A 17401-nucleotide genomic window follows, 5' to 3' on the forward strand; every position below is an offset into this window, starting at 1 on the left:
CGTCGTCGTTTTTTTATTCAAGCTACACAGATGACTGCCGGCACGCAGACCCCAGGAAATATCTTCTAGACATGCTTAACCTTTGCAGACCTTAGAAACGAGTTCTGGCTAGAGATGGTGAACCTGAAGGAGAAACTGTGGGGCCCAGCGGAGTCCCTGCGGCGAATTACAGACTTCGACTGATCAACAACGTTGACAGCTTATCATGGAGGCTGGAACGCAGAAGAAGAACAAGGAGGTTTGACGTGCAGCGTTCAGGACAGGTGACGTTTGACGTTGATCTGTCTGTCTAGCTGTGCTCTCGTATCATCGTTCTCCTTGTCTCTGACTGCTGGGCGAGAGTGTTGTGGTGAGGCCGTGCTGCACTGTCTGGCTCCACTCCGGTCGTTGTGAGACTGCAGCTTCCCTGGTGATCAACGCCTTCAGGTGAAGATACATCTTTCTTTCTTTATTTGGTGTTTAACGTCGTTTACAACCGTTCAAGGTTATATCGCGACGGGGTGAAGATACATGTTTTAACGCCCTCACGGTGAAACCTTTTGGGGCATGTTCCCGGGGGAAACCCCGACGTTAGATGATGTTCCAACAATTAACAAAGGGGAGAAAGACGCTGCAAAGGAGAGAAGGCTGTCGTGCTCCAGCTTCAAGCCGCTAAGAGGCCGGAGGTTGGTGCCATGTAGAATCCTATCTTACGGACATCTTTATAGATCAGGTGGAGTCTGCCTGTGGGACAGCTTTGTCTGGACGAATTCACCGCAGAGGAGATTTGTGGGGATCCGGCCACCATCCGTTCGTACAACATGACGCTAGCGCAAACTTCGCCCTTGTTCAGCAGTGTGTCCCGGGCCCGGGACGGCGCTTTGCAGGGACTTAGTGCTTTTACTTCAGCAAACTCGGGCTGAATTGTAGTCTTTTAAAGTTATAAACTGAGGTTGAGATACTGCGCTAAGGCAACTGATACAGCAATTTCAAAGCCTGTACAGACTGTGCGCGAAATAGATTAAAGAAACAGCCACATTGAATGTCATGCACTGACGTCAGATAGTTCCAGATCTTTGCGGCAGTCTTCCAGCGTTGTTCTGCTCTCCGAGACCTGGTTTTTCTTACATCCAGCTCGCCCCAGCTTCTGTTTGTACAAACCAAACTTGAAACAAGAGCTCTTCTTATTTTTATTATGGACACTAACCACGGTAACACCATGATTGGTGGTGTTGGAATGACCGCCCTGTCGATGTGTTTCAACGCCGAGAGGCGGATACTGCTTGTCAGTGCGCGGCAGTTTCTTCTCGCCCTCGTCTCCTCTCGCGAAGAAGTGGAGGTTGGTCTTGGAGAAGGTGATCCGCTTCCTCAGCTGCTCTCTCGTGACGAGGTTGTCGTGGTAAGTGGTGAACTTGGAGGCGATGACGGTAATGGGCAACGCCATGACGATGACACCACACAGCGCACACAGCACCCCTATCAGCTTGCCCGTCACGCTGACCGGAACCACGTCACCGTAGCCCACCGTCGTCATGGTGATGATGGCGTACCACATGCCTGAGAGCACGGAGGAGAAGGAGAAGGTTTCTGACACCAGCTCCGCCAGCCAGACCGAGGCACCGAACATAGTTGCCAGGGACAATACGCAAACTGCAAGCATGACGAACACCTTCAGACTGGCTCGCGTCGACAGCAACAGAATCTGGTGGGTAAAGAAAGGAGTATTTTTTTTTAAATTGGGTCATAAGTGTTTGTCATTCTGTCTGCTTAAAAGACCACTGGGTCGACATACTAGACAATGTCACGTTTTGTTTAAATTGGGTCATAAGTGTTTGTCATTCTGTCTGCTTAAAAGACCACTGGGTCGACATACTAGACAATGTCACGTTTTGTTTTGTCAATGATTTAACGTTCCAATAACTTACAATTCTTGTGCAGTTGTGAGTTGTTGTTGGTTGTTATTTTTTTTTTTATATATTTTGTTTTTATAAAGAAAGGGGTATAAAGCTTCACCGCATCGCCAAGATAGGTGCTGACGGTTTGATAGCGGAAGAATTGCTCTACAATATGATACGATTCAACGCAGCAACAAAATCTGGAAAACAAGATATAAACCATGAAAATGTAAATCCAAAAACATATATTCGTGACTGTAACGTAATGTTGTCAATAACACCGTTCCAACAACTTACCTGTCTTGTTTTTTGATTCATGAAAATGTACTCAGCAGAAACATGGACAATACAAAAAGAACAATCTGGTGAGCAGAGAAAGGTGTGGAAAGCTTCACTGCACTCACCAAGATCAGTGGCGATGGTTTGATAGCGGGAGAATAGCTGTGCACTGAAGATAATATCATTCAACACATCTACAACATCCCCCGAAAGTGGCGTATGGCTGCCAAAATGGCGGGGTAAAAACAGTCGTACACGTAAAACCGTGAGAGTTTCAGCCCATGAACGAAGAAGAAGAAGAACTCATCAACCTAATATGGAGAGCAGACAAAGGGGTAGAACACGTCATTGCTACGTAAAAGACCTCGGTTATTTTGCTAAAAGTGCAGGTGGTTTATTACACCTAAACACGCACAAACCTGAGAAGCGCGACTCTGTTGCTGCTAGCTTTCCACTGGGAGGAAGCGACCCGAATTTCCATGCGATGGTTCAATAAAGTAATGAAAATGAAAATGAAAAACAAGGCCTCTTACCTTCATGGTGTCGAAGTTCTTGGCCAGGTAGAAAATCCTCATCACCCTCAGCACAGACAGCGCGTAGAAGAAGAGAAGGGCGTTGAACTCGCTTCTGCTGTAGGTGACCTTCCCCACAAGCAGCACCCTCTCCAGCAGGATGCTCAAGCCGTTGTGAACGATCAGCAGCAGGTCGAACCAGTTCTTGGCTTGCTGCAGGAAGTGACGTTTTTGAGGACACGTGGCGAGGCGGGTCGTGAACTCCAAGACGAAGAATACCAAGATGGCTTCCTGTACGTTCCGGAGCCATGGAGACGGGAGGCTGGCCGAGTACTCGTCCATGAAGGTCATCTGTGTCTGCTCGACCTGCTGAGTGATGTTGAAGTAGGCGAGGTAGTCGTAGAAGCGCGAGTGGAACTCCCTGAACGTCATGGACGTCTCGAGAGTACACAGCAACACGGACATGAACACCACTGAGAAGAACACCACGCTCCACATCTGTGAGATCACAAACACACGTTGGAGAAACGGCTGTACTTAAAGAACAAGTCGCGTAAGGCGAAAATACAATATTTAGTCAAGTAGCTGTCGAACTCACAGAATGAAACTGAACGCACCGCTCATGGCAAAGGCAGTGAAATTGACAAGAAGAGCGGGGTAGTAGTTGCGCTAAGAAGGATAGCACGCTTTTCTGTACCTCTCTTTGTTTTAACTTTCTGAGCGTGTTTTTAATCCAAACATATCATATCTATATGTTTTTGGAATCAGGAACCGACAAGGAATAAGATGAAAGTGTTTTTAAATTGATGTCGACAATTTAATTTTGATAATAATTTTTATATATTTAATTTTCAGAGCTTGTTTTTAATCCGAATATAACATATTTATATGTTTTTGGAATCAGCAAATGATGGAGAATAAGATAAACGTAAATTTGGATCGTTTTATAAATTTTTATTTTTTTTTACAATTTTCAGATTTTTAATGACCAAAGTCATTAATTAATTTTTAAGCCACCAAGCTGAAATGCAATACCGAAGTCCGGGCTTCGTCGAAGACTACTTGACCAAAATTTCAACCAATTTGGTTGAAAAATGAGGGCGTGACAGTACCGCCTCAACTTTCACGAAAAGCCGGATATGACGTCATCAAAGACATTTATAAAAAAAATGAAAAAAACCTATGGGGATTTCATACCCAGGAACTCTCATGTCAAATTTCATAAAGATCGGTCCAGTAGTTTAGTCTGAATCGCTCTACACACACACACACACACACACGCACAGACAGACAGACACACATACACCACGACCCTCGTTTCGATTCCCCCTCGATGTTAAAATATTTAGTCAAAACTTGACTAAATATAACAAGTCGCGTAAGGCGAAAATACAATATTTAGTCAAGTAGCTGCCATTTTTCAGCAAGACCGTATACTCGTAGCATCGTCAGTCCACCGCTCATGGCAAAGGCAGTGAAATTGACAAGAAGAGCGGGGTAGTAGTTGCGCTAAGAAGGATAGCACGCTTTTCTGTACCTCTCTTTGTTTTAACTTTCTGAGCGTGTTTTTAATCCAAACATATCATATCTATATGTTTTTGGAATCAGGAACCGACAAGGAATAAGATGAAAGTGTTTTTAAATTGATTTGGACAATTTAATTTTGATAATAATTTTTATATATTTAATTTTCAGAGCTTGTTTTTAATCCGAATATAACATATTTATATGTTTTTGGAATCAGCAAATGATGGAAAATAAGATAAACGTAAATTTGGATCGTTTTATAAATTTTTATTTTTTTTTACAATTTTCAGATTTTTAATGACCAAAGTCATTAATTAATTTTTAAGCCACCAAACTGAAATGCAATACCGAAGTCCGGGCTTCGTCGAAGATTACTTGACCAAAATTTCAACCAATTTGGTTGAAAAATGAGGGCGTGACAGTGCCGCCTCAACTTTCACGAAAAGCCGGATATGACGTCATCAAAGACATTTATCAAAAAAATGAAAAAAACGTATGGGGATTTCATACCCAGGAACTCTCATGTCAAATTTCATAAAGATCGGTCCAGTAGTTTAGTCTGAATCGCTCTACACACACACACACACACACACACGCACGCACATACACCACGACCCTCGTTTCGATTCCCCCTCGATGTTAAAATATTTAGTCAAAACTTGACTAAATATAACAAGTCGCGTAAGGCGAAAATACAATATTTAGTCAAGTAGCTGTCGAACTCACAGAATGAAACTGAACGCAATGCAACGCAGCAAGACCGTAGCATCGTCAGTCCACCGCGCACGGCAAAGGCAGTGAAATTGACAAGAAGAGCGGGGTAGTACTTGCGCTGAGAAGGATAGCACGCTTTTCTGTACCTCTCTTCGTTTTAACTTTCTGAGCGTGTTTTTAATCCAAACATATCATATCTATATGTTTTTGAAATCAGGAACCGACAAGGAATAAGATGAAAGTGTTTTTAAATTGATTTCGAAAAAAAAATTTTGATAATAATTTTTATATATTTAATTTTTAGAGCTTGTTTTTAATCCGAATATAACATATTTATATGTTTTTGGAATCAGCAAATGATGGAGAATAAGATAAACGTAAATTTGGATCGTTTTATAAATTTTTTTTTTTTTTTACAATTTTCAGATTTTTAATGACCAAAGTCATTAATTAATTTTTAAGCCACCAAGCTGAAATGCAATACCGAAGTCCGGGCTTCGTCGAAGATTACTTGACCAAAATTTCAACCAATTTGGTTGAAAAATGAGGGCGTGACAGTGCCGCCTCAACTTTTACGAAAAGCCGGATATGACGTCATCAAAGACATTTATCAAAACAATGAAAAAAACGTTCGGGGATTTCATACCCAGGAACTCTCATGTCAAATTTCATAAAGATCGCTCCAGTAGTTTAGTCTGAATCGCTCTACACACACCCACACACACACACACACACACACACACACACACACACACACACACGCACATACACCACGACCCTCGTTTCGATTCCCCCTCGATGTTAAAATATTTAGTCAAAACTTGACTAAATATAACAAGTCGCGTAAGGCGAAAATACAATATTTAGTCAAGTAGCTGTCGAACTCACAGAATGAAACTGAACGCAACGCAACGCAGCAAGACCGTATACTTGTAGCATCGTGGAATTGACAAGAAGAGCGGGGTATTCGTTGCGCTGAGAAGGATAGCACGCTTTTCTGTACCTCTCTTCGTTTTAACTTTCTGAGCGTGTTTTTAATCCAAACATATCATATCTATATATTTTTGGAATCAGGAACCGACAAGGAATAAGATGAAAGTGTTTTTAAATTGATTTCGAAAGAAAAAAATTGATAATAATTTTTATATATTTAATTTTCAGAGCTTGTTTTTAATCCGAATATAACATATTTATATGTTTTTGGAATCAGCAAATGATGGAGAATAAGATAAACGTAAATTTGGATCGTTTTATAAATTTTTATTTTTTTTTACAATTTTCAGATTTTTAATGACCAAAGTCATTAATCAATTTTTAAGCCACCAAGCTGAAATGCAATACCGAACCCCGGGCTTCGTCGAAGAGTACTTACCCAAAATTTCAACCAATTTGGTTGAAAAATGAGGGCGTGACAGTGCCGCCTCAACTTTCACGAAAAGCCGGATATGACGTCATCAAAGACATTTATCAAAAAAATGAAAAAAACGTTCGGGGATTTCATACCCAGGAACTCTCATGTCAAATTTCATAAAGATCGGTCCAGTAGTTTAGTCTGAATCGCTCTACACACACACACACACACACACACACACACACACGCACGCACATACACCACGACCCTCGTTTCGATTCCCCCTCGATGTTAAAATATTTAGTCAAAACTTGACTAAATATAACAAGTCGCGTAAGGCGAAAATACAATATTTAGTCAAGTAGCTGTCGAACTCACAGAATGAAACTGAACGCAATGCCATTTTACTCGTAGCATCGTCAGGCCACCGCTCATGGCAAAGGCAGTGAAATTGACAAGAAGAGCGGGGTAGTAGTTGCGCTAAGAAGGATAGCACGCTTTTCTGTACCTCTCTTTGTTTTAACTTTCTGAGCGTGTTTTTAATCCAAACATATCATATCTATATGTTTTTGGAATCAGGAACCGACAAGGAATAAGATGAAAGTGTTTTTAAATTGATTTGGACAATTTAATTTTGATAATAATTTTTATATATTTAATTTTCAGAGCTTGTTTTTAATCCGAATATAACATATTTATATGTTTTTGGAATCAGCAAATGATGGAGAATAAGATAAACGTAAATGTGGATCGTTTTATAAATTTTTATTTTTTTTTTACAATTTTCCGATTTTTAATGACCAAAGTCATTAATTAATTTTTAAGCCACCAAGCTGAAATGCAATACCGAACCCCGGGCTTCGTCGAAGATTACTTGACCAAAATTTGAACCAATTTGGTTGAAAAATGAGGGCGTGACAGTGCCGCCTCAACTTTCACGAAAAGCCGGATATGACGTCATCAAAGACATTTATCAAAAAAATGAAAAAAACGTTCGGGGATTTCATACCCAGGAACTCTCATGTCAAATTTCATAAAGATCGGTCCAGTAGTTTAGTCTGAATCGCTCTACACACACACACAGACACACACACACACACACGCACACACACACACACACACGCACATACACCACGACCCTCGTTTCGATTCCCCCTCGATGTTAAAATATTTAGTCAAAACTTGACTAAATATAAAAACGACACTGATTAAACGCACCAAGACGTCTCCAAAGTGCACAGCAACACGGAAAGCAACGGAGAAAACCACCTCGCTCCACATCATTCTGTGGGATCACAAACACACGTTGCTGATGTTTTTATATTTAGTCAAGTTTTGACTAAATATTTTAACATCGAGGGGGAATCGAAACGAGGGTCGTGGTGTATGTGTGTGTGTGTGTGTGTGTGTGTGTGTGCGTGCGTGCGTGTGCGTAGAGCGATTCAGACCAAACTACTGGACCGATCTTTATGAAATTTTACATGAGAATTCCTGGGATTGATATCCCCATACGTTTTTTTCATTTTTTCAATAAATGTCTTTGATGACGTCATATCCGGCTTTTCGTGAAAGTTGAGGCGGCACTGTCACGCTCTCATTTTTCAACCAAATTGGTTGAAATTTTGGTCAAGTAATGTTCGACGAAGCCCGGACTTCGGTATTGCATTTCAGCGTGATGGCTTAAAAATTAATTAATGACTTTGGTCATTAAAAATCTGAAAATTGTAAAAAAAAATAAAAAATTATAAAACGATCCAAATTTACGTTTATCTTATTCTCCATTATTTTCTGATTCCAAAAACATATAAATATGTTATATTTGGATTAAAAACAAGCTCTGAAAATTAAAAATATAAAAATTATGATCAAAATTAAATTTTCGAAATCAATTTAAAAACACTTTCATCTTATTCCTTGTCGGTTCCTGATTCCAAAAACATATAGATATGATATGTTTGGATTAAAAACACGCTCAGAAAGTTAAAACGAAGAGAGGTACAGAAAAGCGTGCTATCCTTCTCAGCGCAACTACTACCCCGCTCTTCTTGTCAATTTCACTGCCTTTGCCACGAGCGGTGGACTGACGATGCTACGAGTATGTGGTCTTGCTGAAAAAATGCAGTGCGTTCAGTTTCATTCTGTGAGTTCGACAGCTTGACTAAATGTTGTATTTTTGCCTTACGCGACTTGTTTTATTCTGAATTTTGGAACGTAAGCAGTCTATCTGTTTTTGGGTTGCTGTACTTGAAGACAAACGACACTGATTAGATACACACAGGTGTCTCTTCTTGACACCCCCCCCCCCCCTTCCAAACAAAAACCTATGACGAAATACATTTTGAAAAGACGTCATAATGTAATGACTGCGAATAATGGATTGACGTAAACATTCTGTCGTTTCTCCTGCATGTCTTTCAGGAATCGACACAAAGCTTGTCTCGGTGATTTCGTCTCATCAGTAGGAGAACATTAAAGTCACCGCTTGGCTGTGCGTGTATCGGTATCGTATATCATTAACCACACTGAGTGAATGTGATACAATATCAACTTTTATTATCATTCTAGTGCCCTTTATGGCTATGTGACCAATCAGGACTGATTCTAGGTGACCTGTTAAATGTTATAACGGTCAAGGCGGGACCCTTTTTGTATAACGCATTAAAAATCACCACGACAAAATAAAAATTAATATAAAAAACATCAGGGTGAATTGTTCTACTGAATGTCCCTTTTTGAAATTTTTCCCATGCAATTTACTGTGTAAAATGTGCTAAAAAGCAAATTCTGTCGGTGGGAGGGAAATAGAAGGGCAAGCAAGTTTAATACTGAGTAAAGGGAAGCAACTCGTTTTGGTGCTGTCAGTAGCAGACTACACCTATGTGCTTTTGGCAACATGGCAAACAAACGACATGTCGAGTACTCAACTGAAGAACTGGAGGCAAAAAAGATGTTGCTGACACCAGCAGCTACAAAGGTAATTTACATTTGATTTGCTCATTTAGTGATATCACTGCAGGGTTCGTACAGAGTCCTTGAACCCTGGAAAACTCCTTGAAAATTGGAAAACCTTTTCCAGGCCTTGAAAAGTGCTTGAAAATAGAGTTTTGTTAAATAGTCATTGAAAAGTACTTGGTTTTTCCAAATTGTTGCCTATACATTTCGTCAGCAGCTTGTCTTATTTAAAAAAAAAATGCAACCCCTTTTTTTTTGTCAAATACCGTACACACATTTTGGGAGAATAAAAGAGTGAAAACGAAAGCAGACGAACTAACTATTACTAGTCACCCGTAGTTGCTTCCCTTCCCGGAAGTTGGCAAGGGAAACAACTACGGAATGACTAATAGTTTGAAGGTAAGCTTGGTGCTTTGCATTAATTTGGGGAAAATCATGTCCTTGAAAAGCATTTATTTGGTCCTGGAAATGTCCTTGAAAACTCATTGAATTGTATCAGCTCTGCCCTGCAGGAACCCTGTCACTGATAAAGCTTAATAATGAATGTTATCATAATATCAATAGCAGTAATGGTACCAATGCTGAGTGACGTGCAGTCAAGTAACAAACCTTCAAATGAATCCCCCATGAATGTAATTAACAAATTTTAAAATGAATAATAACAAGAGATTTATCAATACAAAATATAGTGTTTTCGGCTAGGGATTTGGAAACACAGGCTGGAAGTGAAAAATGATTCAAGAACAAAAACAAAGAGCCTAGAGCTATGATAAAGATGCCTTCTTGAGTTCCAGCTCTACACAAATTTACATTAACAAATGTAATAAACCCACCCATGGTATGGATAACTAAACTTTCACAACAATTAATGAACACAGATCGCAAACATTAAACACAACACCATGCATGCATAGCTCTCACTTAATGTGTGCAAGCAACCCCTGCGAATAAAAAAAATTGTCTGTCAAGTAGTAAACAATACTTAAAAATGAAATTAAAGGCTATTTTTGTTCTTTCTGTTTTAGAGAGCCAACATAAACGCTGCAAAGAGTCTGCGAGATTTCCTCAGACAAAAACGACAAGCAGTCAACTTTGAGGATTTTACCCCTGAGCAACTCAACGAGGTTCTTGGGCATTTCTACATGGGCGTGCGCACAGAGAAAAACGAGTTGTACAGAGGAAAGTCACTGCAAGCACTGAGGTACGGACTAAACAGATATCTTTCATATCCTCCCTACAACAAACCATTCAACATAATGACTGGCAGCCAGTTTCATTCCAGCAATGAACTATTCAAAGTTGCCATGCAGGAACTAAAAGCGGAAGGGAAAGCAGACGTCAAACACACACCTGCCATCAATCAAGAAGATCTCAAAACCCTATACGCATCAAAATTCATGTCTCCCAACACCCCCACTGGCCTTTCGAACAAGGTTCAGTTTGATGTCCGGTTTTATTTTTTTAGACGGGGCCTGGAAAACTTTGAAAAAATGACGAAAGACACGTTCGAAGTGAAGATAGATCAAACAACCACGCCGTGGATCGTGTAACTCTGCATTTGCGCCACCGCAACGTTTTATCGCTTCACGCCGACGAAGAGGCAAGCTGCGAGGTAGGTCTCTCGAATGATAAATTAAATTGTTAGAATGCTAGGCACTCAGCATGTTCTCAAGTGTTGCATTTCACATACTTATATCCTTAGCTATATTTCTGTATATATTTTTTGATGCTTTGATGGCCCTGGTGATCGTGACGATCTGTTTTTCTTCTCGTTTCCCCATGTTTTGGGCATATTTTCAGTTTCTGCGTCAAATGCAACAAAACGGAGATTACTGGTTATTCTTGGACATGTTCACTGATAACTTTAATGTTTTATGAATCTCCACGTGTAGTTTCTCTGTATATAGTTCCATATATACTTTGCAAGAAGCAGATAAAAACAGAGTGTCAACAACTCTCTGTAATTCGCCACCGCATCAATTCAATGTTAGATGTAACTCGTCACCGCATTTTTTGTTATTCGCCACCGCACTACGCAAATTGTTATTTTCAAACGCATCAACATCGTGGAGGCATTTAAACCTTTATTTTTGTCACAAAACTGACAGCAATTGATAGGAGCATTTTAACTTTAGTGCTGCAAGTTTTAAACTCAGGGGCGTGGCGTGATCTTGCCTATGCAAAGGATTTAAAGGCACCATGAGTTGACAAATCAAACTGTAGTATTTCTTCTTCTTCTTCTTCTTCTTCTTCTTCTTCTTCTTCTTCTTCTTCTTCTTCTTCTTCTTCTTCTGTATGAAAAGTATGCTTATCTGTACTTGAGTGTATAACCCACATGTACTGGAATGTGCTTATATATATATATATGACCCCCCAAAAAAAAATCCCTGGGACCGTGAGATTCAAGAGGTTTAGGATATGATGACATCAATAGGAAATATAACAGTGCTTACCGTAAGAGTGAAACAAATACTATATTTACAAGTGGGAAATGCATCGATGATGGCGAGTGATGATCTGAACAGATTACGCAGCAAAATAAAGACACATCAGAACATGAAGACCAACGTTTTCACCAATGAGATTTCACTTCTAGGAAGGCACGCTGATGAAAAGTTTGTCCTCATGTAATGATGTTCTCTTATGCATTCATTTACATTTGGAAGATTGACTACACATACAAGAATGTACAAAAACGTTCCGCATGGTTTGAACATTACTTCGTGTAAGGCGACGAATGGCAGGATGGATAGCGTACTGCCCCTATGATCCGCTTGATTTCCTTGGCCGCGGGTTCAATCCCTTGCCGGGACAGTTCATAAAGTGAATTTGGGTTTACGCTATGCATTAAAAGCTTGTCGTCAGTGGTTTTCTTCCGGGTCCTACCAGTTTGTTTTCCTCCACCATTTCAAAACTGTAAATTAATTCTGCCCATCTGCAAAAATTTAAAAAAAAATTATCTTTCCAAATTCTGATTTCCTAATTGCAGCTTTAATCCTTCGTACCACATGGTGAGTGTGTGTTGTACGATTGTCACCATGTGAGCGTACGTGTTGAAACAAAGCGCCGCACTTTGAGCTCGTAATGAGAAATCGCGCGTATTAAATTTAATTATTATTATTATTATTAGTTACTGGCAAGCTGCTCAGATCAGCCCCCCCTCCCACGCACACAAACACAACTGATTTTATATAATAATAATAATAATAATAATGGAAACTTATAGAGCACTTACCTAGAAGCTCTAAGCGCTTTACAATGACATTGCTATACACATGTACAAAACCAAAATACAGCATTAAGACACAAAAAGAACAGGAGTACAAAAGCAAATTCATCGTTGAAGTCCATGCAGTCACAATAATACAAACACACGCGTGCGCACGCACATACGCGTGCGCATACACACACACATGCTATCACCACACACATGCACAGATACACACAGACACACAGACACACGTTCACACACACACACACACACACACGCGCACACACACACACACATACAGACACGCATACAGACAGGCGCACACACATACATACAACACACACACATACACATGCACTCACACATGAATACTAATATACCTACACAATCTGCATACATGGCGTACACACAAAAAAGCCGCAGATATAATCACAAAACCAAGCTCGTGCTTATGCACATCCATTTATCTAACTAGATAAACCGATTTGTAGTTTGCACAAGGAAAATATATCAGTGAAACTAACCCCTGTATGCATTTTTTTTCTCAATTTATTTATTTTATTTATTTATTCTGTTTTTACAACCCACTGCCAAAACATTTCAATTTTGTTTGTAGTGGACATGTTTCTACATCCCCTGACCATGATCATTTTCATTTCTGATGTCTGATTTCTTTGTCTCCCCCATTTTATTTTTTTAAAGGCATATGCTTGTTGCAGTACACTCCACAATCTTAATCAATGTTTATGTCACACAGGATTGGAACCAAATTGTGGGGCCAAATACCACATAATTCTAAAATTCTTAAACTTCGTTGGTGTTTATGTGTGTGAAATAATTCTAAAATTCAGTCATTCCTATTACCAGCGACAACACAAAAACTCATCAGTTTGACGCTGGAAGAGAAAAGAACGCCTCTGACAGACGTGACGTTTTTCGGGAAAGAAGAATGACGAAGAATGTGGGAGTGAAACGCCGCCAGGTGCGTCTCAGAAACGTGTTCTACAAAAGCTGAACTATACACTGAACTGAACAACTCCAAATCAATATTTTCAATTGGAAGTGACAGAATCACTGAACTCTTCAACATATTATGCAATTCATTAGACAAGTTGCGGTGGCGAATAACATCCAAGACGTGAAATTGCGGTGGCGAATTACACCAAGCATCGGTGGCGTATAACAAGAAGTCTAATTGTTTGTGTTTTCTTTTGCCGCGTGCGTCACCCAAAGACAAAATTGTGCAACAGCATTCATCAAGAATACAAAGGACATGTTTAGCTCACAGGATATCATCACGGGAATGCATCAACTAGTGCTGTTTCGTTGAAGTTACGAAGGAAGGGACAAATCGTGCAATTTCTACTACAATTCCAGCAGAAATCGGACTTCTGAACTGCCGAAACCTGACATTTCGACTAAAAAAGCACGTACCTTAGACCTTGAGTATATACTTCTTTAAAATGTACTAATGAAGAATCTAGATGATGCCTGAAAGTCCTACACATTTTCATTTTCTGTGAGAGACCTACCTTGCAGCTTGCCTCTTCGTCGGCGTGAAGCGATAAAAAGTTGCGGTGGCGCAAATGCAGAGTTACACGATCCACGGCGTGATATTGTTTCCCTGTTGTCACGCCGTGGATCGTGTAACTCTGCATTTGCGCCACCGCAACTTTTTATCGCTTCACGCCGACGAAGAGGCAAGCTGCAAGGTAGGTCTCTCACAGAAAATGAAAATGTGTAGGACTTTCAGGCATCATCTAGATTCTTCATTAGTACATTTTAAAGAAGTATATACTCAAGGTCTAAGGTACGTGCTTTTTTAGTCGAAATGTCAGGTTTCGGCAGTTCAGAAGTCCGATTTCTGCTGGAATTGTAGTAGAAATTGCACGATTTGTCCCTTCCTTCGTAACTTCAACGAAACAGCACTAGTTGATGCATTCCCGTGATGATATCCTGTGAGCTAAACATGTCCTTTGTATTCTTGATGAATGCTGTTGCACAATTTTGTCTTTGGGTGACGCACGCGGCAAAAGAAAACACAAACAATTAGACTTCTTGTTATACGCCACCGATGCTTGGTGTAATTCGCCACCGCAATTTCACGTCTTGGATGTTATTCGCCACCGCAACTTGTCTAATGAATTGCATAATATGTTGAAGAGTTCAGTGATTCTGTCACTTCCAATTGAAAATATTGATTTGGAGTTGTTCAGTTCAGTGTATAGTTCAGCTTTTGTAGAACACGTTTCTGAGACGCACCTGGCGGCGTTTCACTCCCACATTCTTCGTCATTCTTCTTTCCCGAAAAACGTCACGTCTGTCAGAGGCGTTCTTTTCTCTTCCAGCGTCAAACTGATGAGTTTTTGTGTTGTCGCTGGTAATAGGAATGACTGAATTTTAGAATTATTTTACACACATAAACACCAACGAAGTTTAAGAATTTTAGAATTATGTGGTATTTGGCCCCACAATTTGGTTCCAATCCTGTGTGACATAAACATTGATTAAGATTGTGGAGTGTACTGCAACAAGCATATGCCTTTAAAAAAATAAAATGGGGGAGACAAAGAAATCAGACATCAGAAATGAAAATGATCATGGTCAGGGGATGTAGAAACATGTCCACTACAAACAAAATTGAAATGTTTTGGCAGTGGGTTGTAAAAACAGAATAAATAAATAAAATAAATAAATTGAGAAAAAAAATGCATACAGGGGTTAGTTTCACTGATATATTTTCCTTGTGCAAACTACAAATCGGTTTATCTAGTTAGATAAATGGATGTGCATAAGCACGAGCTTGGTTTTGTGATTATATCTGCGGCTTTTTTGTGTGTACGCCATGTATGCAGATTGTGTAGGTATATTAGTATTCATGTGTGAGTGCATGTGTATGTGTGTGTGTTGTATGTATGTGTGTGCGCCTGTCTGTATGCGTGTCTGTGTGTGTGTGTGTGTGTGTGTGTGTGTGTGTGTGTGTGTGTGAACGTGTGTCTGTGTGTCTGTGTGTATCTGTGCATGTGTGTGGTGATAGCATGTGTGTGTGTATGCGCACGCGTATGTGCGTGCGCACGCGTGTGTTTGTATTATTGTGACTGCATGGACTTCAACGATGAATTTGCTTTTGTACTCCTGTTCTTTTTGTGTCTTAATGCTGTATTTTGGTTTTGTACATGTGTATAGCAATGCCATTGTAAAGTGCTTAGAGCTTCTAGGTAAGCGCTCTATAAGTTTCCATTATTATTATTATTATTATTATATAAAATCAGTTGTGTTTGTGTGCGTGGGAGGGGGGGCTGATCTGAGCAGCTTGCCAGTAACTAATAATAATAATAATAATTAAATTTAATACGCGCGATTTCTCATTACGAGCTCAAAGTGCGGCGCTTTGTTTCAACACGTACGCTCACATGGTGACAATCGTACAACACACACTCACCATGTGGTACGAAGGATTAAAGCTGCAATTAGGAAATCAGAATTTGGAAAGATAATTTTTTTTTTTAATTTTTGCAGATGGGCAGAATTAATTTACAGTTTTGAAATGGTGGAGGAAAACAAACTGGTAGGACCCGGAAGAAAACCACTGACGACAAGCTTTTAATGCATAGCGTAAACCCAAATTCACTTTATGAACTGTCCCGGCAAGGGATTGAACCCGCGGCCAAGGAAATCAAGCGGATCATAGGGGCAGTACGCTATCCATCCTGCCATTCGTCGCCTTACACTAAGTAATGTTCAAACCATGCGGAACGTTTTTGTACATTCTTGTATGTGTAGTCAATCTTCCGAATGTAAATGAATGCATAAGAGAACATAAGGACAAACTTTTCATCAGCGTGCCTTCCTAGAAGTGAAATCTCATTGGTGAAAACGTTGGTCTTCATGTTCTGATGTGTCTTTATTTTGCTGCGTAATCTGTTCAGATCATCACTCGCCATCATCGATGCATTTCCCACTTGTAAATATAGTATTTTTTTCACTCTTACGGTAAGCACTGTTATATTTCCTATTGATGTCATCATACCCTAAACCTCTTGAATCTCACAGTCCCAGGGATTTTTTTGGGGGGTCATATATATATATATAAAAGCACATTCCAGTACATGTGGGTTATACACTCAAGTACAGATAAGCATACTTTTCATACAGAAGAAGAAGAAGAAGAAGAAGAAGAAGAAGAAGAAGAAGAAGAAGAAGAAGAAGAAGAAGAAGAAATACTACAGTTTGATTTGTCAACTCATGGTGCCTTTAAATCCTTTGCATAGGCAAGATCACGCCACGCCCCTGAGTTTAAAACTTGCAGCACTAAAGTTAAAATGCTCCTATCAATTGCTGTCAGTTTTGTGACAAAAATAAAGGTTTAAATGCCTCCACGATGTTGATGCGTTTGAAAATAACAATTTGCGTAGTGCGGTGGCGAATAACAAAAAATGCGGTGACGAGTTACATCTAACATTGAATTGATGCGGTGGCGAATTACAGAGAGTTGTTGACACTCTGTTTTTATCTGCTTCTTGCAAAGTATATATGGAACTATATACAGAGAAACTACACGTGGAGATTCATAAAACATTAAAGTTATCAGTGAACATGTCCAAGAATAACCAGTAATCTCCGTTTTGTTGCATTTGACGCAGAAACTGAAAATATGCCCAAAACATGGGGAAACGAGAAGAAAAACAGATCGTCACGATCACCAGGGCCATCAAAGCATCAAAAAATATATACAGAAATATAGCTAAGGATATAAGTATGTGAAATGCAACACTTGAGAACATGCTGAGTGCCTAGCATTCTAACAATTTAATTTATCATTCGAGAGACCTACCTCGCAGCTTGCCTCTTCGTCGGCGTGAAGCGATAAAACGTTGCGGTGGCGCAAATGCAGAGTTACACGATCCACGGCGTGAATATGTAATCAAGCGGTTTGATGAACTCACCAAGAATCACAGAGCTGGAGATGAAGAACTTGTGA

At 39.8% G+C, this 17401-nt stretch overlaps 1 protein-coding gene across 1 annotated transcript in view; it reads right to left on the bottom strand.

The window, feature by feature from the left end:
* Nucleotides 1-254: 254 nt before the first annotated feature.
* LOC138977084 (potassium voltage-gated channel protein Shaw-like) overlaps nt 255-17401 on the bottom strand; it is a 21033-nt gene continuing 3886 nt past the window's right edge. The window contains exons 2-4 of the mRNA XM_070349993.1: nt 2687-3163; nt 1108-1681; nt 255-406 (exon numbers count right to left, since the gene is read on the bottom strand). Coding sequence (XP_070206094.1) covers nt 255-406; nt 1108-1681; nt 2687-3163 — 1203 coding nt within the window. The remainder of the gene's footprint in view (nt 407-1107; nt 1682-2686; nt 3164-17401) is intronic.

This window comes from Littorina saxatilis, linkage group LG9 (assembly GCF_037325665.1).
Source record: "Littorina saxatilis isolate snail1 linkage group LG9, US_GU_Lsax_2.0, whole genome shotgun sequence".
NCBI lineage: Eukaryota > Metazoa > Mollusca > Gastropoda > Littorinimorpha > Littorinidae > Littorina > Littorina saxatilis.